This window comes from Leptonychotes weddellii, chromosome 9 (assembly GCF_054177405.1).
Source record: "Leptonychotes weddellii isolate Sample4059 chromosome 9, ASM5417740v2, whole genome shotgun sequence".
NCBI lineage: Eukaryota > Metazoa > Chordata > Mammalia > Carnivora > Phocidae > Leptonychotes > Leptonychotes weddellii.
In genome coordinates this window covers 26,615,736-26,639,203 of record NC_138377.1, presented here as the reverse complement: position 1 = coordinate 26,639,203, position 23,468 = coordinate 26,615,736, and the positions used below count along the sequence as shown (strand labels likewise).

At 43.5% G+C, this 23,468-nt stretch overlaps 1 protein-coding gene across 1 annotated transcript in view; it reads left to right on the top strand.

Moving 5' to 3' along the window:
• Nucleotides 1-19,819, top strand: part of SIPA1L1 (signal induced proliferation associated 1 like 1) — a 334,415-nt gene extending 314,596 nt beyond the window's left edge. Inside the window, exons 23-27 of the mRNA XM_081829748.1 lie at nucleotides 1,268-1,514; nucleotides 14,820-14,966; nucleotides 16,301-16,415; nucleotides 18,745-18,829; nucleotides 19,431-19,819. Of these exons, the coding sequence (XP_081685874.1) occupies nucleotides 1,268-1,514; nucleotides 14,820-14,966; nucleotides 16,301-16,415; nucleotides 18,745-18,829; nucleotides 19,431-19,574 (738 nt within the window). The 3' untranslated portion in view covers nucleotides 19,575-19,819. The remainder of the gene's footprint in view (nucleotides 1-1,267; nucleotides 1,515-14,819; nucleotides 14,967-16,300; nucleotides 16,416-18,744; nucleotides 18,830-19,430) is intronic.
• Nucleotides 19,820-23,468: the final 3,649 nt, after the last annotated feature.

The window sequence follows — 23,468 nt, the reverse complement described above, 5'->3', positions numbered from 1 at the left end:
ACCCTGCCTCCCTTTAGTGGAAGATGTTACAACTTTTAAGAAAGCATGCCACTCCAAGGATCTCTTCAAGGTGGAGGTTCACTACCTTGAAGTATGTTAATATTTCCCAGAGAGGCTGAAACTAGAATTGGTGGAAAACCTCCTTCCTGTATAACCATCAGGGTGGGGTTATTCACTAGAAAAGGAAATCCCTTTGCTGAACCCAGAGGTGCTAAAAAAGATTGGGGGCAGTGTTTGAATGGAGAGATCTGGGGCCTGGCCTGGTAGGCAAGGGCCTTACATGATAGTGCTAGAAGCTTGCAGATGGGAGAGAGAGGACCTGGCTATATTCTTTTAAAATTATCAGCAAGCCATTTAATCTCTGTAATGCCCACAAAAGGGAAATCACCATTTCCATACCTAGTTCCCTGACCTTAAAGACTCACAGAGCACTTATCACAGCAGCTTCGTTTTCTAGGCAAGCATATATGTACCTTGCTCCTAACTCATCATCAATTTTTAGAAGTGAGCACAATTTTTACACAGTCGGTTACACCTGGGGCTCATTTACATTGCGTTTGATTAATCATTTGTTCATATTTATGCAGCAACTGTGCACACCACTTCGTGGGTAGCTTTGACTTGATTAACCCTTGGTTTGATGAACGGAAGCCTGTGAGACCCAGAGCACATGAGTGAATCTGAGTGTCAGCTCTATTCTCGGTGTCCTAAATGGAGACGCGGCTGTGTCATTCTCTCTACCCCTTCAAGGTGTCCCGGAAAGTCCCACAGAGGCCTTCTGGCAGCTATGACTCAACCCTCCTACTCACACCCTCACCTGTCCTCCACATTGTTCTCCCTGTCAAGGTGAACACTAGTCTAGGAAGGACTGAATAAATATAACTTTGTTGCTAACAGACCAAATATTCTGTTGGCTCTGAGGCTGGATATTTAAATATTGTTAATGTGTCTGTTGTTTCTCAATGAACGGGATTCTCAGAAGCTTGCTTTTTGCAGAAGAACCTCAACTAAAATCAAATCTGGTGACAAAAGCAAAAGACGAGAGAGAACAGCTATCTGGGACTTCTGCCATTTATATATAAATATATAGGTGGCTTCCCTATTTTAGTGAATAGAAATCCGTCCTAAAAAAACAATCTCTAAAACTCATTACATACACTATTAGTAGTTGATGTGTATCAAGAGGCACCCCCCCTTCCTACTAGAGCTACTCTGTCATGATGATATATGCAATCATATAAATACTTGTCTGCATGCTGTTGTTCAGTTCCAGGCGCTTTCCTCTCCTCAGTCCCCGTTTCCTACCACCCCTACGGCAAGACGGGCCCTGCACCGAACGCTGTCGGATGAGAGCATCTACAGCGGCCAGAGGGAGCACTTCTTCGCCTCCAGGGCTTCGCTTCTGGACCAAGCCCTGCCCAATGACGTCCTCTTCAGCAGCACGTACCCTTCCCTGCCCAAGTCTCTCCCGTTGCGGAGGCCTTCTTACACCTTGGGAATGAAGTCACTGCATGGTAAGTGGGGCTTGCTTGCTCAGCTTTGGGGCTCCCCAGCCTCCCTGGGTCAGCCTCGCACCTGTAATCCCAGACCACAGAGTACAGACGCTCGGCCTCACCAGACCCTAAAAGTCATCTGGGATGCCTGTTCTGGTTTTGGTTATAACTTAAGACATTGTATTAATTTCAGCGGTACAACATGATTCGATGTTTGTATATATTGTGAAATGGTCACCACAGTGAGTCTAGTTAATATCTGTCACCTTGCATAGTTGCAAAGTTTGTTTTTTTTCTTGTGATGAGAACTTCTAAGATGCCTTCTTAGCAACTTCCACAAATGCAGTAATTAACTGTAGTCACCATGCTGTAAATCCCCATGACTTACTTGTCTTTCTCTAATTTATTTCAATCAGCATAGTGTCCTCAAAGTCCATCTGTGTTGTTGCAAATGAGATTTCATTTTTTAAGGCTGAGTAATATCCTTGTGTGTGTGTGTGTGTGTGTGTGTATCATTCATCCATTAGTGGACACTTAGGTTGTCTCCATGTCTTGGCTGTTATAAATAATGGCGCAGTAAACTTGGGTACATGTATTTTTTTCAAGTTAGTGTTTTCATGTTCTTCGGATAAATACCCAGAGTGGAATTTCTGAATCTTACGGTAGCTCTGCTTTTGAAGAACCTCTGAACTGTTGTCCACAGTGGCTGCACCGATTTACATTCCCATTAACAGTGCACAAGGGCTCCCTTTTCTCCACACCCTGGCCAACACTTGTATCTTCCCTTTTTGATAATAGATAGTCTAACAAGTGTGAAGTGGTATCTCATTGTGGTTTGGGATTTTGCATTTCCCTAATCATTAATGATGTTGAGCATCTATTCATTTATATCTTGGCCATCTATATGTTGTCTTTGGAAAAATGTCTATTTGGATTCTTGCCTTTTTTTTTTTTAATTTTACTATGTTATGTTAGTCACCATACATCATTAGTTTTTGATGTAGTGATCCACGATCCATGGTTTTCGTATAACACCCAGTGCTCCATGCAGTACGTGCCCTCCTTAATACCCATCACCTGGCTAACCCATCCCCCCTCTCCCCTCCCCTCTAAAACCCTGTTTGTTTCTCAGGTCCATAGTGTCTCATGGTTCATCTCTCCCTCCAATTCCCCCCCCATTTTTCCCTTCCTTCTCCTAATGTCCTCCATGTTATTCCTTATGTTCCACAAATAAGTGAAACCATATGATAATTGACTTTCTCTGCTTGACTTGTTTCACTTAGCACAATCTCCTCCAGTCCCGTCCATGTTGATGTAAAAGTTGGGTATTCATCTTTTCTGATGGCTAATATTCCATTGTATATATGGACCACATCTTCTTTATCCATTCATCTGTTGAAGGGCATCTCGTCTCTTTCCACAGTTTGGCTATTGCGGACATTGCTGCTATGAACATTGGGGTGCATATTCTTGCCCATTTTCTAATCAGTTTGTTTTTTGGCTATTGAGTTGTAGGAATTCTTCATATATTATGAATATTACCCCTTATCAGATCAGATTTGCAAATGTTTTCTCCCAGTCCATAGGTTGCCTTTTCATTGTTAATGGTTTTCTTGCTGAGCAGAAATTTTTTAGTGTGTGTGTAGTCTACTTGTGTATTTTTGCCTTTGTTACCTTTGCTTTTGGTGTCAAATCCAAAAAATCATCATCAAAACTGATGTCAGGGAGCTTACTGCCTGTGTTTTCTTCTGGAAGTTTGGTTTCAGATCTTACAATCAAGTCTTATCCATAATGAGTTAACTTTTGTGGTTTGGTGTAAGATAGTGCTCTGGTTTCATTCTTTTGCATGTGGCTGTCCCATTTTCCCCACACTGTTTGTTAAAGACCATCCTTTCCCTATTGTATATTCTTGGCTCCTTTGTCATAAATTAATTGACCACATATGCATATGTTTATGCATATGCATAAGGCTCTCTGTTCTGCTCCATTGATGTGTCTGTTTTGATGCTAATACCATACTGTTTTGATTACTATAGCTTTGTAATATAGTTTGAAATCAGGAGCGTGATACCTCCAGCTTTGTTTTTTTCCAAGATAGCTTTGGCTATTAAGAGTCTTTTGTAATTACAGATAATTTTAGGATTGCTTGTTCTACTTCTGTGAAGAATGCCATTAAAATTTTGATAGGGATTGCCCTGAATCTGTAGATTGCTTTGTGTAGTATGGACATTTTAACAATTTTTTTTATGAGCATGGAATATCTTTCCACTTATTTGTGTCTTCAGTTTCTTTTATCAGTATCTTACAGTTTACAGTGTACAGGTCTTTTACTTCCTTGGTTAAAGTTACTCCTAGGTATTTTATTCCTTTTGATACAATTGTGAGTAGGATTGTTAATTTCTCTTTCTTATATTTTGTTATTAGTGTATAGAAATGCAACAGATTTGTGTGAATTGATTTGGTATCCTACAACTTTACTCCATTCCTTTGTTAATTCTTAGAGTTTTTGGTGGAGTCTTTAGGGTTCATAATATCATGCCATTTGCAAATAGTGAGTTTCACATCATATTTGGATGCCTTTTATTTCTTTTATTTCTTATCTAGTGCCCTGAGTAGGACTTCTAATACTCTGTTGAATAAAAGTGGTGTAAGAGTTCACATCTTTGTCTTGTTCCTGATCTTAGAGGAGAAGCTTTCAGCTTTCATCATGGAGTATGTCAGCTATGAGCTTGTCATACTTGGCCTGTATTATGTTAAAGTATATCCCCTCTATACCTACTTTTTTGGTTTTTTTTATCATAAATAGATGTTGATTTTTGTCAAATGCTTTTTCTTCATCTACTGAGATGATTATATGATTTTTATCCTTCATTTCATCAATGTGGTATATCACATTGATTTGTGGATGTTGAACCATCCTTACATCCCTGAGACAAATCCCACTTGATCATAGTATATGGTCCTTTTTAATGTATTGTTGAATTCGGTCTACTAATATTTTGTTGAGGATTTTTGCATATAGATGCAATAATATATCCTTCATCAAGGATATTGGCCTGTGATTTTATTTTTCTTGTGGTGTCCCTGTCTAGTTTTGGTATCCAGGTGGGTAATGCTAGCCTCATAAAATGAGTTTGGAAGTGTTCCTTTTGCTGCTGCTGCTGCTTTTTTTTTGGAAGAATTTTAAAAAGGTTAATTCTTTGAATGTTCGGTAGAATTCAAAAGTAAAGTCCTCTTTTGTTGCATCAGTAATCACAGACCTTCCAACCATCTCTTTTTTTTTTTTTTTAATGATTTTATTTATTTATTTGACAGAGACACAGCGAGAGAGGGAACACAAGCAAGGGGGAGTGGGAGAGGGAGAAGCGGGCTTCCCGCTGAGCAGGGAGCCCAATGCGGGGCTCGATCCCAGGACCCTGGGACCATGACCTGAGCCGAAGGCAGACGCTTAACCGACTGAGCCACCCAGGCGCCCCCCTTCCAACCATCTCCTTACTAGTAATCAGTCTGTTGAGGTTTTCGGTGTCTTCATGATTCTGTTTCAATGACTTAGCACAGCAGGTGGCATGTTAGTCTCATAATCATGATTCACTTTTGGCAAGTTGTATGTTTATAGGGTTTATGCATTTCTTCTTATGCACAATTTACTGGCGTATAATTCTTCACTGTAGTCTCTTAAGATCCTCTGTATTTCTCTGGTATCAGTTATCGTGTCTGCTCTTTCATTTCTGATTTTGAGTGTTCTCTCTTTTTTTCTTGGTGAGTCTAGCTAAAGCTTTGTCAATTTTATTTATCTTTTCAAAGAACCACTTCTTAGTTTCATTGATCTCTATTTTGTGTGTTGTGTTTTGTTTTAGCTTCTGTTTTATTTCCACTCTGATCTGTTATTTCCTTTCTTCCACTAACTTTGGGCTTTATTTGTTGTTCTTCTCCTAGGTCCTTCAGGTGTAAAGTTAGGTTGCTTATTTGAGATGTTTCTTGATATGTAGGCATTTGTCACTATGAACTTCCCTCTCGAAACTGCTTTTCCTGCATCCCATAAGCTTTGGTATGTTGTATTTCCATTTTCATTCTTCTGAAAGTATTTCTTGATTTCTCTTGTGATATCTTCTTTGACCCATTGCTTGTTCAGTAGCGTGTCATTTAGTCTCCACATATTTGTGAATTTTCCTGTTTTCTTCTTGTAATTGATCTCTAGTTTCATAGCATTATAGTGAGAAAAAAATTTGATTTCATTTCAGTCATGTTAAATTTATTAAGACTTGTGACCTAACATATGATCCATCCTGGAGAATGTTCTGTGTGACTGAAAAGAATGTATATTCTTTTGTTTTGGGATGGAATATTTTGTATAAGCTGTTAAGTCCATCTAGCCTAGTGTGTCATTTAAGGTTGATGTTCCCTAATTGACTTGTCTAGATGATCTGTCCATTGATGAAAGTGGGTTATCAAAGTCCCCTACTATTACCATATTGCTATTTCTCCTTTTTAGGTCTGTTTACATTTGCTTCACATATTTAGGTGCTCCAGTGTTGGGTACATAAATACAAATGCTATATCCTCTTACTGGATTGGCCCCTTTATCATTGTGTAATGCCTTTTTTTGTCTTTATTATAGTCCTTGTTTTAGAGTCTTTTTTGTCTAATATAACTACACCAGTTTTCTTTTGGTTTCCATTTCCATGGAATATCTTTTTTCATTCCTTCACTTTCAGTCTGTGGATGTCCTTAGTTCTCAAGTGACTCTCTTAGAGGCAGCATATAGATGGGTCATGTTTTTTTACCCATTTAATTGGAGAAGATAGTCCATTTATATTTAAAATAATCAATGATAGGCATATACCTTTTGCTGTTTTGTAGTTCCTCTGTGTTCCTTTCTTGTCCTGCTTTCTTCCTTCATGGTTTAATAACTTTCTGTAGTGGTAGGCTTAGATTCCTTTCCCTTTATCCTCTGTGTATCTAAGGTTTTTGCTTTGTGGTTACCATGAGGCTTTCATATAACTTATATTTATAACCATTTACTTCCAGTACATAACAACTTAAGTTTAAATGCATGCTGAAGTTCTACATTTTTACTCTCTCCCCCAACATTTTATGTTTTTGATGTCACAGTTTACATCTTTTTATCATGTGTATCCCTTATTAACTAATTACAGTTGACCCTTGAGCAACAAGGGAGTATGGGGTATCAACCCCCTATATGGTCAAAAATCCGTGTGTAACTGTTGACTTCCCAGAAACATTAACTATCGATAGCCTACTAATGACCGGAAGCCTTACCAATAACATAAACAGTCATTTCAAATATTTTGTATGTCATACATCTTATATGCTGTAATCTTACAATAAAGTAGAGAAAGGAAAACATTAAAAAATCATAAGAGAAGATACATTTACAGTACTGTACTGTATTTACCAATACTGTAAGTTTACCTTGTCTGTTTCCATGAGTAACCATCTGTCAGTACCTACGCCAGTTTTGTCTTATAGGATACAAAACTGTAGATGTTATATGTATTGTTAACACTAGACATTACAAGCACCAAGGAATGCAGACTTACTTACAGGTTTAACAATTCATGCACTAATAATGAAGCAGCGGCAGTTTGATTGCTCTATGGTAGCCTAGTGGAATTGATACAGTTCTTCACAGTAGCCTTGCCTATACACTAATGAACGAATCACTATAACATTTTTATGGCGTAAAGTACTACAGTCATATAGTACAGTTTTAGAAACATTGTTACATTTTTTAAAAACCGCTTACCTGTGATGATAGGCTGATACACAGTTTCCCAAGTTACAAGAGTGAGAGGCATACTTTAAGGTAATGTAATTCCTTGAAAGCAAAATTATAAAGCAGTAAGAAAATCAAAACATTATTACTTTTATATTAAATATCACTCGCATATGCCTACGTAAGGACAGGGTATCCACTTCTATACAAGACTTACCCGCACCTTTCTACATGATGAATACTTTGGCGATGATGATGATGACGACACAAAAGCGTCTCGTACAATTATTGCGGTACAGTCAGATTTCACACAAAACCCACACACAACAGATAAGTTAATATTAACTGTATGGCCTGATGATTATTTATTATTCATTAAGTGGAAGTGGGTCATCATAAAGGTCTTCGCCCTTGTCTTCACATTGAGTAGGCGGAGGAGAGGGAGGAAGATGAGGGGTTGGCCATGCTGTCTCAGGGATGGCAGTGGTGGAAGGAGAGGTGGGAGAGGCAGACACACTCCGTGTACCTCTGTGGAAATATATTGTAATTTCTGTCTGTTTTGCTGTTTCATCTCTCTAAATATGTTTTTATACAGTACCAATCCTCCCACTGTGAGCTCTAGTTTCAGAGCCCATATCCTAGAATGGTTCATGTTGTAAAAGAAGTCAAAGCAGTCTTGGAGAATCAGAATCCTTCTGCCAGATTGTCTAATGTCAATTTGTTTTCTGGCGCTTCTTCTCCGTCTTGTTCCTCATCATCTGGTGCTGGTTTGGAAGCACTCATCTCCATCCGGTCGTCGTCTTTTAAGTCCTCAGTTGTGATGTCTGTTACCTCTTGGACTTCTCCATCTTAACAACTTAAGTTTGTTTTTTTGCCTAATCCAGTCTCTTTCATGATTTCCTTGATTGGCTCTATCATAAATCCTATGAGGTTATGTACAACATCCAGACAGTTTTCTCCATCAGGAATCCATTATTTCGGGCTTGATGGTTTTCATGGCTTTTTCTATAACAATGATGGCATCTTTGGTATAGTCCTTCCAGAATTTCATGTTCTGTCTATCACAATTCTCACCCATAGTGTTGACAGTCCTTTTCACAGAATACTGTGTATAGGGACGCCTGGGTGGCTCAGTCAGTTAAGCATCTGCCTTCAGTTCAGATCACGATCCCAGGGTCCTGGGATCGAGTCCCGCATCAGGCTCCTTGCTCAGCAGGGGAGCCTGCTTCTCCCTCTGCCTGCTCTGCCTGCCGCTCCCCCTGCTTGTGTGCCCTCTCTCTCTGAAAAATAAATAAATAAAATCTTAAAAAAAAAAGAATACTGTGTGTAATCATCCTTAAATGTTCTGATGACCCCTTGCTCTGGAGGCTGAATTAGAGATGTCGTGTTTGGGGGCAAGTAGACCACTTCGACACCTTTGGTGTTGAACTCATGGGATTCTGGGTGGCCGGGGCATTGTCCAATATCAGAAGTACATTAAAAGTCAATCTCTTGCTGGCAAGGTACTTCCTGACTGGACAAAGCATCAATGGAACCAGTCCAGAAAAAGGGTCTTCATTGTCCAGGCCTTCTTGTACAACCAGAAGTCTGACAGCTGGTTTTGTGTCCCTTCAAGACTCAGGGGTTGTCAGGGGTTGGTAGGGTTTATAGAAAAGGGCAGTTCTGATCCTAAACTAAACTGCATTTGCACAACAGTCATTAGTCTGTCCCTTTCTGCCTTAAATCCTGCTGCTCACTTCTCTTCATATGGAGTAAATAATGTCTTTTGTGGCATTTTATTCCAGAACAGGGCACTTTTGTCTGCATGAAAAACCTGTTCAGGCAGATATCCTTTCTCCTCAATGATTTTCTTAACGATGTCTGGGAACTTGTCTGCTGCCTCTTGGTTGGCAGAAGCTGCTTCTCCTGTTATCTTGACATTTTTAAAACCAAACCTCTTTCTAAAATTATCAAACCATCCTTTGCTGGCATTAAACTCTGCAGCTTTCGATCTTTCACCTTCCGTTTGCTTTGAGTTGTCATATAATGACTTCGTTTTTTCTTGAGTCATATTAGAGTCTGTAGAAATGCCTTTCTTATTAGCAGTCCTGTACCCACCTGAAAGCTGCATTTTCAATAGGAGATCAAAAGGTATTTCCCAAAAAGTACAAGGTTTTTATGCCTACTGGCACCGCTCCAGTGACAGCTTCGTGAATTTCCTCTTCTTTTTTTCACCGTGGTCCTTATGCTAGATTCATTTACCTTGAAATGGCAGGCGACTGCAGCTGCAGACCTCAGTCTGTGCTACATATCAAGCAGTTCAACTTTTTCGTGTTATTTCATATCTCTTCTGGTTTTTGGGGACACTTACAGCATTACTAGTAGTACTTCGAATGGATCCCATGGTACTATTCAAGGTTTATGGTATTGCACGAAACGCAATGAAAAGTACGTGAGAATGGAGACCAGTTTTTACCGGATACCCAATTTACTGGAGAGATGAACTGCTCGTGTGAAGATGATTAGCCTCACATGCATTTTAAGTGGATACTTTGAACACTAAGCCTCACTGCAGTAGCCTCAGGAGGTGGCTACGAAATTACTACAGTAGTACACAGTATGTACCGTAGTTAATTTTGGGCAATTATGATGTAATACTGCATCTTTGTTCACACTTCTCTCAACTGTGAGTGGTGCCATGTACGGTATGTGTGAGTTTTAGAAAGTTTTAACTTTTTATAATAGATATGTATATATTTTTGGCATTCATGACATCTTTTTTTTTTTAATTTCTAAGCTGTGTAGTCTGTCTGCAAGTTTTTGAAATTGTTGCAGATCTTCAAAAATGTTTCCAAAATATTTATAGGAAAAAATCCACATAGAGTGGACCCATGCAGTTCAAACCGGTGTTGCTCAAGGGCCAACTGTAAGACAATTATTTTTATTATTTTTGTCTTTTAACCTTCTTACTAGCCTTGTAAGTCATTAGTTTACTACTGCCTGCACTATGTGCTTACCTTTTCCAGTAAGATTGATATTTTTATGTTTTCTTTTTACTAATTAGCACTCCTTCTTTTCAGCTTAAAGAAGTCCCTTTAACATTTCTGGTAAGGCCAGTCTAGTTGTGTTGAACTCTTTTAGATTTTGTTTTAAAAGATTCATTTATTTTAGAGAGAGACAGAGAGCATAAGCAGGGGGAGAGGCAGAGAGAGAGGGAGACAAGCAGACTCCCTGCTGAGTGGGGAGCCGAACACAGGGCTCAGTCCCAGGACCCTGAGATCATGACCTGAGCTGAAATCAAGAGTCGGACGCTTAACCGACTGAGCCACCCAAGAGCCCCTCCTTCAGCTTTGTTTGTCTGGAAAACTCTTTATCTCACCTTCAGTTCTAGAGGACAGCTTTGTTGGGTAGAGGATCCTTAGTTGGCAGTTTTTTTCTTTTAGCCACTCCCTTCTGGCCTGGAAAGTTCCTGTTGAAAAGTCTTATTGGGGATTCATTTGTACATACCAAGTTGTTTTTCTCTTGCTGCTTTTAAGATGTTCTTCTTGTCTAACTTTGGAGACTAATTATAATGTGTCTTCTCTCTCTTCTTCTGGGACCCCTATAAATAATGCAAATGTTGGTCTGCTTGATATTGTCCTATAGGTCCCTTAAGCTATTTTCACTCCTTTTCATTCTTTTTTTCTTTTTGCTGTTCTGATTGGATGAGTTCCATTGCCTTGTCTTTGAATTCACCGATCCTTTCTTCTGCTTCATCTAATCTGTTGAACTCCTCTAGTATATTTTTCAGTTCAGTTATTGTATTCTTTGGCGCTGTGACTTCTATTTGACATTTCCTTATATTTTCTTTTTGTTGAAGTTCTCACTATGTTCATTCATCTCCCAAGTTCAGCGAGCATCTTTATGTCCATTACCTTGAACTCTTGTCAGGCAGATTACTTAACTCCTTTTCACTAAGGATTTTTTTGTGGTTTTATCTTGTTCTTTGTTCATTACATGTTCCTCTATTTCCTCTTTTTTCTGGACTCCTTGTGTTGTTCTGTAAGATAGTCAACTCTCCCAGCCTTGTTTTGGAGATGAACCTTTATCATTCAACCCTGCCCCACCCAGCTCTTTCTTGTCTCTCAAACCTTTGTGATGGTCCAAACAGCCTCTTTCATCCCAGTAGTTGGGAGTGTGCCACGACCAGTGCCCCAAAAGGGAGGATCTCCGGCAGCACCTAGATTTAGGCTGATTGTAAGCCGGACCCTCTGGCGGCAGCTCTTAAAGTATGCAAATATATACAGTCCTGTGGGCCCGCAACTGTAAGCCCCACTGGCCACCAGAGCCAGGCGATCTCAGCGTGTCCCGGGTGGCAGTCCTAAAAACCAGAGTACCAAGTGAGTGTGTAAGTCCCTTTCTGAGAGGGAACAGTGAGCCAGGGGAAGGCAGAGGGCAAGCACAGAGATAGCATGCACTGGCCTCCGTGCCCCATGAGTGCCACCTTGGGCCCCTACTTGTGTGCCAGACTGAAGGCTGCCCTAGGCCAAGGCTCTGGAATAAGCAAGTGAGCCTCTTTCACAGAAGACTGGAGTTGTTCCGGCCTGCGTCGTGTTCAGTGCCCTACATGTGGTAGCCTGTCAAGAATTGTCCCTCCGATTTTTTTTTTTTTTTAAAGATTTTATTTATTTATTCATTAGAGACAGAGAGAGAGAGGCAGAGGGAGAAGCAGGCTCCCAAGGAGCAGAGAGCCCGATGCGGGACTCGATCCCAGGACCCCGGGATCATGACCTGAGCCGAAGGCAGACGCTTACCCATCTGAGCCACCCAGGCGCCCTGTCCCTCCAATTTTTAAAGTCCCATGGGACTCAGGAATGGAGGCCCCCCCCCCCCCCGGCCACCAGAGCCATATGGTCCAGGGGCATCCCTTGGGTGGCAACCATAAATACTGGGGCACCAGGTACATATAACAACCCTCTCCTGGCATGCTTGCTAAAAATACAGTTTCCAGACCTTACCCAAGACCTGCTGAATTTCAGTACAAAGGTGTAGTTTGGGGATTATATTTTTACCAAACATCCTGTCTGCTACTGTGACTGGGCGCATTTGGCTAACATTAAATTATTTTTTGGAGACTTGTATCCATTGGCTCCTTGCAGCCTCTGTAAGAACCCAGACTTGCCATTGTTCTGTCTTTCCTAGACCGTGGTGTCAGCCAGTCGTTTGTCGACTCATTCATTCATTCAGTGAACAAGCAAGTATTAGTTTAGGGAAAGGCGTATCGATGCCAGGCACCTCCATGTTCTTGCCTTTGGTTCATAAATGCCTTGTTTGCTCTGTGACCAAACTAGGTCCCAGTTTTATGAAAGACCATATTCTGGGACTATGGGTTTACATTCGTTCTTTTCCTTTCTCCTCTCTCTGTCCACCTCCATTCCAGGGTTCTACACCCACCCGGCCCCACTGTGACCCAGCCCAGCAGACACCTGCTATGGAACCTGGGGTCCTGCTTGTTCATTAGACATATGCTATAACTTTGTCTCCCATCTGCCCTTTCTCCTTCCGGGCATTCTGCCTCCATTCATACCCATGTTTCTTATCCTTTCTGCTGCTTCTCTGGAAACGTATTTTCTTCGACTCTCCTGCTTGCCTCATTTGCTTTCTCCCTGCATCACACATGAGCTCTCAACCCACTCTTGTGCATGTCCGTCCACCACCTCTGTCCTGCTCACTGCTCCCCTTCTCCCCAATGGCAGGCATCACTCGGGAGCATGCCAGCTTCTCACTACCCCCTCTCCCCCATCTGACTACAGCTGGACTCTGGCTTCTCTTTTCTCCACGAGGGCACCCTCCAGAGTGAACATGTGAAATGACCACTTTTTACCACCTAGACTCTAGAAGAAAACTTCCTGGTAGTGACCAAATAGGCCCTAATCTTTTCTCCCCTTCTGTCTCCACACGGGGGCCACTCTCCCCTGAGTACCATTGCTCCTGCAGCAATAAACCTTTCGTAAAGGCATGTCTGCATGTGTCCCGTCAGAGTAGACCCTGTCTTCTAGAGGTTTCCATTCTAAGAGAGCAACCTGGTCACTGTCCAGCTGCAGAAGGGAGGGAATGGGCTGCCCTCTGTGACCCCCCTCCCATCCCCTCTTCTTGCTTTCCTGGAAGTCAGGCAGCACGGTGACCCCGTGTCCTAAACGGAGCAACCCTTACTGGGCTGATCCCTCAGCCCTGGCCTTGTTTCATCCACTGTCACTGGGCAATGGCGAGGAGTGACTTCTTTTGTACATATGGCAATTTGGGTGCCAGAGATAAAGAAGGGCAGGAGGGTTGTGAGTGACACACAGAATTGTCTGTTCCACCTACTTCCCCTTGGTGGGAGCATGTTTAAATAGATCAGAGCATTTAATATCTGGCAGTATTTGTTGATTTCCATTTACTCATCATCTTGCTAATTTAAGCACATTAATAACTAGCAGCTGTACTTCATAGCAGTTCTTTATGTCATTTGAAAGGGAAAACAAGCACTAAATATACTCTGGTTTCGCAGGCTATCATCCTTGGGGAAACTTTTTAACTCCTTGTAAACAGGTGTTTCTGGAGTCACTCAGTGATTTTAACTGAGATTTGAGCTTGTGGTGGCATGGATTTTTAGTGTTATAGTCCCATTCTGAGGGTGGCCCTTCTCCTGGAGTCGCACACTCTGCCCTTGTCCCTGCCCCAGCTTCTGCCCTGTTCAGAGCACCTACGTGTCATGAGCCCAGCAGCCCTCCCACTCTCTTCTCTGCCTGCGTGAACTTGAGCGGTAGCAGCATGCCCTCCAATGGCAGAGCGGCCCCCTGCGCCCACTCCTTTCTGCCCCAGGCCGAGCAAAGGCTCGTCGTTATGATGGCTTCATGTTTGTGTTTTTAAAATTGTCACCTTAGAAGAAGCTCAGGCTCTTGGACTGCTGTGATCCAAAAGTGATCCCAAGAGTTGCTTCTTCTGTCCTTGGGAAGGAGAAGAATGCCAACACCAATCCTAAAATCACCTTCCTGTAGTAACTCCATTCGGGTAATCGAGCACTCTCATACAATCTGCTTTGGTTCCCACATCAGCCTGCAGACACATCCAGCTGCGGAAACCAGTGGGCCATCCCCCAGGGACAGGGAGTCCACAGCAGGTGGCTCAGATCCCAGGGCCCAGTCCAGTGAGAATAAGCCTTATTATCCCCTAGAACAGGGATCAACAAGCTTCTCCGGTCTGGCTTCAAAATCCAGCTGTCTGTTGAAACAGGCCTCGTTGTCCTAGCCTGGATCCTTGACTCTGGGAAAAAAAACAAAAACAAAAAGCAAGACATGAGAGCTGCCCTGGGCCCCCCTATAGACAGACAGCTCCCAGAGAAGCAGACGTGTTGTCTCCATGCAAAACTAACTTTTCTGTGTCTCCACACTACTAGAAGTGAGACAGTGGAGGATGATTAAAAAGTGAGTTAAGCCTGGAGGAAGCCAAATCCTAGTTCACGTCAGCTTCAGAATAGCCCCTGATGGTCTGCTGGACTAGATATGGATTCCAGATAACAACTGCTTGGGTAAGATCTCGAGCGGTTCTCCTGTGGGCATGAGAAGGATCTTACCTCTCCTCTCTTGCAGGAGAGTTCTCGGCCTCAGACAGCTCCCTCACGGACGTCCAGGAGACCCGAAGGCCTCCCATGCCCGACCCCGGCCTGATGCCCCTGCCCGACACTGCTGCGGATTTAGATTGGTCCAACTTGGTGGATGCTGCCAAGGCCTATGAGGGTGAGTCCATGGACGATGTGAGCAGGACGGGCAGGACCGGCAGGGCTGGGGGGTGCGACGCTCTGGTCATTCTCTATCCGCTCTGCTGCTTTGAACACACGGACCACACAGGGTGGAGCCCATGCAGCTGGAAACCAGTTGGCCGAACCGTTACCGAGCACTCAGTAGGGCCACATGCTGTATGATTTAATCCGATGGGGCCTGACGTTTCCTCTGCATAGGAATTCATAGCATGGATGTCTCCCCTCCCCACATGTGGGAAGGGCAGGGAGTGGGGGAATCCCAGCTGTCACCTGATTGAAAAGAACACCTATCCAGAGAGAGTCTTTGACCCCATCATGAGGACCTCACTGTGAAGTGCACCGTTGGATCTGTTAGGGATGCTTGTCCCACTTGGCCCTGCCCCAGGTTTGACAACTGTTGGGTATCCTCTTTGTGCTGCTCACTCACCTCTCCCGACTCTGGTAGCACGTTTTCTGTCCACGTTGTTCCTGTGCCAACCCACCGTGTGTGTGCTTGCTTCACTGCAGGCCCTTACGCTGGCGTGCTGGAATAGAAGAAACTCGATGTATTAATGCTATCCGCGTATGTGGACGTGAGGTTGTCAAATGCCTTTTGTGAATAGACTTCCCTCTGTGGTCATCATTCCAAATTCTTCGGTGCTAAAATGTTCTTTATAAAACAATGATAGCAAATGAGTGGTTTAAGGTTGAGTTAGTTTTTTTGTGTTTGTTTTTTTTCTCTCATGTTTGAAGAATTGAAAGTGGGTATTCTGTCCAAGCTACGATTTTCAGGAGAACTTGATTAGTCGACAGTGGAGTAGCCCACAGGGCACCCCCATGTTAGCTGGTGGCAATTCCCCAGTACAGACGATTTTAAATTTCAGCTTGTTGGTCACGCTCCATTATATGATATGGTAGTAGTTTTGTGTTTTTAATGAGAGGTTTTGAAAATTTGATTGTTTTCTTTGCTCAAGTTTTAAGTTGGGTATATTTTGAAGCACATATGGTTGGACTTTGGCTAAAACCCACCAAGGTAGCCAGGAATCTTGTGGAAAACATACTTCTACAAGGGCATTTTCTATCATCACTGAGTGGAAAAAGCCTTGGTCTGGAAATTTGGCACAATGCCTGTTTCCAGGGAAACATTTCATAGAATGCTACTTTGATGAGTAAGAAAAAGAAGACTACAATTGATTCACAAGTGTTTTCAAAAGGGATCTTAAACTGCTACTATCCTCTTAGAGCTGAAACAGTAATTTTTTCCTACACGGCTGATAGACCGGGCCCAGATGTTTTTCCAAAATACTGAATGGCTTCTCCTCTCCCTTCCAGTCCAAAGAGCCTCCTTCTTTGCTGCTAGTGATGAAAGCCACCAGCCCTTGAGTGCTGCATCCAACAGTGACCAGCTTGAGGAGCAGGCTCTGGCCCAGATGAAGTCCTACAGCAGGTTGGTCACCCAGTAGGGAGGTCAGCACTTTGCACCATGTGTCCCCTCCACTCGTGACAGCAGGTGTGGGGAAGAGATGGAGGCCACATGGATTAGCTGACTGAAGCTCATCACCGCAGTGCCAGACTCTTCACATTTTAGAATGCTTTGTAACTCAATCCTGTAAACATAATTAAACTGTTCTTGATGACTACTTAGTCATAATCATGAATATTCATTATTATTTAAAGCCATAATACATTTATGCTCTCAGGGCTGATTACGTAAGGTGAGAAAAATCATTTGTCTGATGTCCTTGAGCCTGGTTTTGGAGTTTCTGCCCCTTGCTGTCAGTTGGTCATACTTGTAAATGTGCCCACATCTTAGCAGCTCCCAACATGCTGCTTCAGATCGACCTTAGATCCGGGTCACCAGAAGAGGTAAGATTCGAGAGAAAATGAAAGGCAAGCAATAACTGAGGCCCAGAGGGTTTCCTTAGGAGTTAAGAGCAGGGATTTTGACTTTTGTTGAACTGAGCAGAGGCGGATTTCCATTTTCCCGTTTCACGTGGTGAGGATGCTGGGTAGATGCGTCCTGTTACTATATAGGAAAGCATCCCACAGGCCGCTGTGGTATACATGTACCCCCTGATGCAGAATAGTTTCCTCAATTTGAAATCTCTCCTTTTAAAACCTTTTGAGGATGGTTAAGAAAGAATCCAGGTATCTAGGAAACAGCAATAGGAAAAGTGAGGTTAGCCTAGGTTGTTCAAATAGCCTGTGGGACTTGTTCCTGAAGACTTGGCCGAGCAAGTCTGCAAGGAAATGCTCTTCACAGAGAAAGCAGAAGAGTGGTGGGTGGTTTGTCCTGAGTATAAGGGACAGGTGCTGCATTCACTCCGATCACTGAGACATCTTGGGAGGGAGAGTGGCAGTTAGTTTGGCTGTTGAGAGCTTTAAAAAAAAAAAAAACGTAGAGTCAAGGGTGCAGTAAACCCAAAATGTACCTTCTTAGAATGGGCCCTCCCACCAGAAGTCTGAGTGAACAAGTCCATTTCCCTCAGAAAGGATTATTCAGCAGCTAGTTCTTAAATCCTTACAGAGTCCTAAGATGAGGGTGATGGTTGGCAGTTTTCTTTGTTCAGTGAACAAGTGGAGTTAAATGTGTTTTTAAAAATTAAAGTGTACACAGGCATGTAATTCACTTTGAAAACCTTCAGAAGTCAAGATAGGCTGCTAAGAGTTTTTATTGGGCATCCCATCTTAAAAGTTTGGAGATCCTTATCATTTCATTTATTTACAGCCTGGAGCTACTCGTGCCAACTGCGAGTTCTGCCCTTTGGGCTCGTAGATCTAGAATCAGCAGAAGACTTCAACACAGCTCAAGTAAAGACCGCCTTTTATTCCAGGATTCCAAAACTTCAGTCTGTCTGTGTCTTCCCTTTTTGACCTCTGGAAAGAGGCACCTGCATGTTCTCCCAGTGGAAGGCTTTAGCTTGTTGGTTGTGTGACTCTGAGGTGGTGTATCCGGCTAGAGCTCACTTGGAAACGTTCTGCAGCTTGAATTCAGGTAGACAGGAGTTGGATGAAGAACAACTGATGAGGGTCTTCTGTCCAGCCAGTTGGGTGGCCTTCTCCTCTGCTAGCTCTCTGGGGGCTTTTTGGTTCTCTGCTAGCATATGGCCTAGTATTTACTAGCACTTACATAAAGCAGGGGAAGGAACAGTGGGGGCCTAGCTTTATTATGCAGAACATAATAGCAAAAGAGACATTAAGGTTGGACTGACAAGCTTTTGAAACAGGTCTTATTTCTTTAAAAATATTTTAAGATATTTAGACAAGCTTTCAAGATGGGAGCATGATAACTTAGCTGCAACTGGATGAGTAACCACAGACTGTTTTCTGGGGAACCAGAGACCTACCCTCTGCTGGCCGCCCCAGGGTAGGGCTGACCTCAGCCCCTCTGCACACAGAGGAGGGGCTCTCTTCTGCTCACAGCCACTAAAGAGAATAGGAAACCCTGCACGGCTTGACACTTGGGCCTGCCAGAAAGTACCTCTCCTGCTGCCAAAGAGACCAGTTTCACTTACTGTCCTGTATTCTTTTGTCGTGAAGAGCCGGCATCTATAACAGAGGAAGCTACTGATTGGCTGCTGTTCACCCTTGCGTTACCTTTTGTTAAAATTACCATTTTCCTTTTTAGAGTGAACATGCACATTGGGTCACCGTACTGAGTAGTTTGACATTAAAAAAACCATTTTACAAATACAGCGGCCTCATTAAAAATGCCAAACAAACAGACCCAGCCGTGGAGGCTTCTGCCAACACCGTCTTTTGTTTCTTGTCCCCAGCAGTAAAGATTCCTCCCCCACTCTGGCTTCTAAAGTGGACCAGCTGGAAGGGATGCTGAAGATGCTCCGGGAAGATTTGAAGAAGGTAAACACACATTCTCAAAGCAGAGTGCCTGGTCTGTGCAAACTGCCCTTGAACAGATGCCCTGTTAGTGGAATAACATGGGGGCATTGTCCCTGTTTCCTTGGGACACATGCTCCACGAGCTGCTTGGAGCTCAGTTCCCACCGACACACACCGTGCGAACAGGCCTTGTCGAGGGTGAGGAAAAGTTGTTGAACCCCAGCCAGCCCCTCGGAGCCCTCTCTGGGCCTCCCCGCCCCTTGTCTAATGGGCCAGTAGCCCAGACCCACCCATCTTCACTGTCATTTGGGCTTTCACAGCAAGAGAACTGAATGTTGTTTTGTTTCTTAGTGGCTTTGACTATATTAAGACGGCAGCCACCCAAACAACAGTCCGAAAGTTAAGACAGCCCTTATTGAAGACATTAAAGTACACGTTAATGTCTTTGCATTCCAAAATAAACCTTACTGAGCCTCTGGCCTGAGTATCCGAATGCCCAGTGTCAGGCCACAGATACAGAGGTTTAGGATGAAGAACAGAAATGGGTGAAGGGGACACCGGCTCCCTAGCCACCCCTCCAGCTGCTGGGTCCCAGCCCTTTCCTCCTCTGCCCTGCCTCCCAGGAAAAGGAAGACAAAGCCCACCTGCAGGCGGAAGTCCAGCACCTCCGGGAGGACAACCTGAGGCTGCAGGAGGAGTCCCAGAATGCCTCGGACAAGCTGAAGAAGTTCACGGAATGGGTCTTCAATACCATAGACATGAGCTAGGGCCGGCCGGCGGGGGGAGCCCCGGGAGGGGGTGGGGGGCTCTCCGCTGCGGTTTGGCGCTCCTTCGACTATGCCCCGGAAAGCCTTCTCAGCCAACCCGCCCTCGCTTCCCACTCTGGCCCCTCTCGGGGAGTGCACAACACAATTATTGCAGATCAACAATCATTATCTGCCTTTTGTAGAAAAGAAAAACAAAAAAGTAAATAAAAATTTTAAAAAGTAAAATAAAAGTTTAACTGCTAAAATGTGAATGTCTTTATTTTTTTGCACAATATCTTTATCTGTTACGTATTTAAAAAAGAAAGTGGGCCTAGGCCGCCCTGGCCCATCTGCCTCTATTTCCATGAGCTCTTATCGATTTCAGGTAACCCAAGCTTTCCCTCCTTATCCTGACCCATGTCATTGCTCCTAGGAAAATAAAGTTTTTGCAAATGGTTTATTTGGGGAGGGGGCTTTCCTTACCTTAGTTCCTAAAATGCCTGGGGAGGGAGGTGCTTGGAGAAAATGCCTACCTCCCTTGAATGACATGTGCATGAGCTAGCATCCCTATCTTCCTGAGGATAGCGGGGTCGGGGTTACCTGCAAGTCAGTGCCCCAGAGACAGAGCCAGGGCCTCGGGCGATGCCCCTTTCCTCTCCTGCACTGTGACGTCACTCCACCACCTGCACCCCCTGCTTCCTCTCCCTGGAGATGGTCCCAGGTGCGCTCCTCAGAGCTAGAACCCTTTCTGTCTGGTTTAAGTGGGTCCCACCAAATTGGAATCAGCCTCTCTACAGCTTCCTGGCTCCAAACATTAATTGGTTTCAGAATTCCTCCAGAGTAAAATCTTACTTGTATGTATTTTGGTCAAAAGTATAGCTTTTGTTTGAGATGTGTAAAGATGAAAATGTGGCAAAATTGTATTTTTAGCTTACTCAAAATGGCCATATTAATTAATCCTCTCCAAAGCAAGACTGGACCAGTATTTATAACTAGGGAAAGTGAATGTTAAATTGTTTAGTACTTGCTTGTTAGGAGCAACGACTGTGATCATAGAATGGGCTTTTGAAACCTGCATGTCCCAGTGTGCAATTTCAGCACGGCATTTTCTGAATCCTTTTGTGGCCAGCCAGAGGATTCTGCTGCAGAAATGATTGATGTGCTATTTTTCCTGTCTAGTGATGCAGCTGCTCTGGGCCTCTGGCCATCGTCCCAAGGCCCCCAGTCCTGCAGACAGACACACTGGGCCCACCAGTGTTAAGGGACCCGGGGAGCCCCTGGTGGCCTTGTTTCTTGCCTTCATAAAATGTCACGAAGCTGACGCCTGTGTCCCTTCAGTGGCATCTCTGATGTAGGGAACGTTCTGCGATGTCATCTGCTCGGAAGCTCCCTGCCCCAAGTAATCTCAACTCCTTCCTCCATCCCTGAAAGAAACAGGATGGATTTTCTCTCTTCTCCTCCCGCCCCCTCCACCAGACTTTTACGGTTTCATTCATGATTGTGATTTTTCCATGGAATTTTTTTTTCGGGTGACATTTCCACCATGGAAATAGGAAGATTTCGGAGTGCTTTGTAAAGATCTCAATTGTCTGTCTCTTTCTCTCTTTGACTTGTATGAAGGAGATTGTTACATTGCCTGATATCTCTTTGTAAACGAGAAATATCGCTAACATCCAAGCATTCTGAAGTCTTGCTTATCCTTCTGAGTTGAGTTTTTATTTTGTTTTTCATTTGTTTGGGGACTTGGGGCAAGCTATTTATTAGAGTTTTGCAACAGAATTCTTGTTTGAAGCCTTTAAAGACTACTTGTAAAATTCAAACAATAAAATTCATTTTAAACGCTCTTTTAAAATGCTTTGGTATTATTGCTTGAGGTTTTCTTATTTGAAAGACCACCCAGTAACTCATTGACCCTCCTTGCAACCAGTGTTATTATGAGGCTCCATTAACACTGAAAGATGAGTCTCCAAAGTTTCTGTCCCTCTCAGAATGCTAATAACCTTTTTTACTCTCTGTTCACATGTCCTTAGAGAATTCCTAATTTGGCTTCTCCGCTTATAATTTAATATTTGCAGAGCACTTTCTAATTAGTTGCCTCTTCATTATCCATGTGTGGGTTTTCCGTAACAACACGTCATTCCCTGAGACCAGCACGTTTTTGGGCTGCCTCTCCTGTGCCACCCAAACCTGAGTTCGATGTTGTGTGCTCAGGGAATACAAATGCCTGTTAATACTAGGCTGTGCAAAATATAATTGGAAAAGTTAATCTACTGAAAAAATCATGATGCATTCCAGAGCCAAATGGAACCAGATTTTTAAAATCTACCGCATCAGTGTTCCTCTCCACTGGTGCAGCTAATTGAGAACTGACAGAGTTCCTTCCTTTCATCTGGTTCAACAATTCTACAAATTCTAGAGTTACAAGACAGGGTAAGACTGGATGCCACAAGATAAATCTGATTAGCAAGCCAAAAGGGTCTGTCTAGACCATGATTCTTACCTGGTTAGAAGGGCTTATCCATTATTTCTGAAGGGCTTGGAGGTGGGTTGGGAGTCCCTGGGAGAAGGTGCCATGAGCCTACGTGGTTGAAAGGTCTTCATATATGCCGATGGGAGGGGCCATTTGGTTGTGCTTCATATCTGCTGCCTATGATAAACAGATGGGCTTGGGTTGGGTTACCAACTGCTCAGATGGGGATAACATTGATAGTCCAAGGGCAAAGGAAATAGGCCCAGTGAGCTTAAGCCACTTGTCTCTAGTTAAACATAAAATGATAACTTGAACAGATTCCAGTCTTACAGCCGATCCATTTCAGCAACGTGGTGCTGCTTCCCCGTCTGAGCCAAAGCTAAGCACTGAGAGCTGTCCTCGCTTACTCTACCTGAGCGCATCCTGGTACTCCTCCTATATGGCTCCTCTGCCAGGCACGGTCTGCAGCTCGTTTTAGCCTTCAGCATGGGTCTCTCATGACCCTTTCTCAACCTGAATGATCTCCCGGACAAAATAACCTAAGCTTTGGGTACCTTACTCTGTATCTTTAGACAAATGCTTTCCATAAGGGATCTCGTCACATATTTTGGGGGTGCATCTATCATTCTTTTTCCTTAACCAAAGTGCTCTGTATTCCTTTAAATGGGCCAATCTCCCTCCACATTTTTGTGTTACATATTTGTTGGCACACCCCGATATCTCTAATGAGTCCACCCAGCCACACCTCTCCTATGCATTTCTGTAAGTCAGCATGTAAGAAAAGCATCATAAAATGGTATCCACCAATAAAATCCAGCCTCTTTTGCAAGAATATACTTGGTTTGGGAGGATATGGGCTCTCCAGGGTAACACAGACACCTCCAGCCCCTTTGCCTTCCACACTTCCAGCTCACCGCACACATTTATGTAACTGGCCTGGTAAATAGGCATTCAAGTTGCTGTCCCCTGGATCCTATTGCCAAACCCAAGGGAGCCATTACCATCCCCAGCGCCAGCGGCCATCATACACACACACCCCCATTACTCCCCCCGCCCACCTTCACCCACCCGGTGTTCCTGGGAGTGAATGCTCTTAGAAAATACACTGAAGGAAGGAGTTCTATTCAAGTTCAAATAGCAAACTAGAAGTGACTAACAAAGTTGCCTGGAGGTGGTCCTTCAGTCACCTATCTTATTGAAGAGGTAGGACAGGGGTTCCTGGGTGGCTCAGTTGGTTAAGCGACTGCCTTTGGCTCAGGTCATGATCCCAGAGTCCCGGGATCGAGTCCCACATCGGGCTCCTGGCTCAGCAGGGAGCCTGCTTCTCCCTCTGACCCTCTCATGCTGTTTTTCACTCTAGCGCTCTCTCTGAAATAAATAATAAAACCTTAAAAAAAAAAAAAAATGAAGAGGTAGGACGGATTTGTAACTGACCTAGTAGTTTT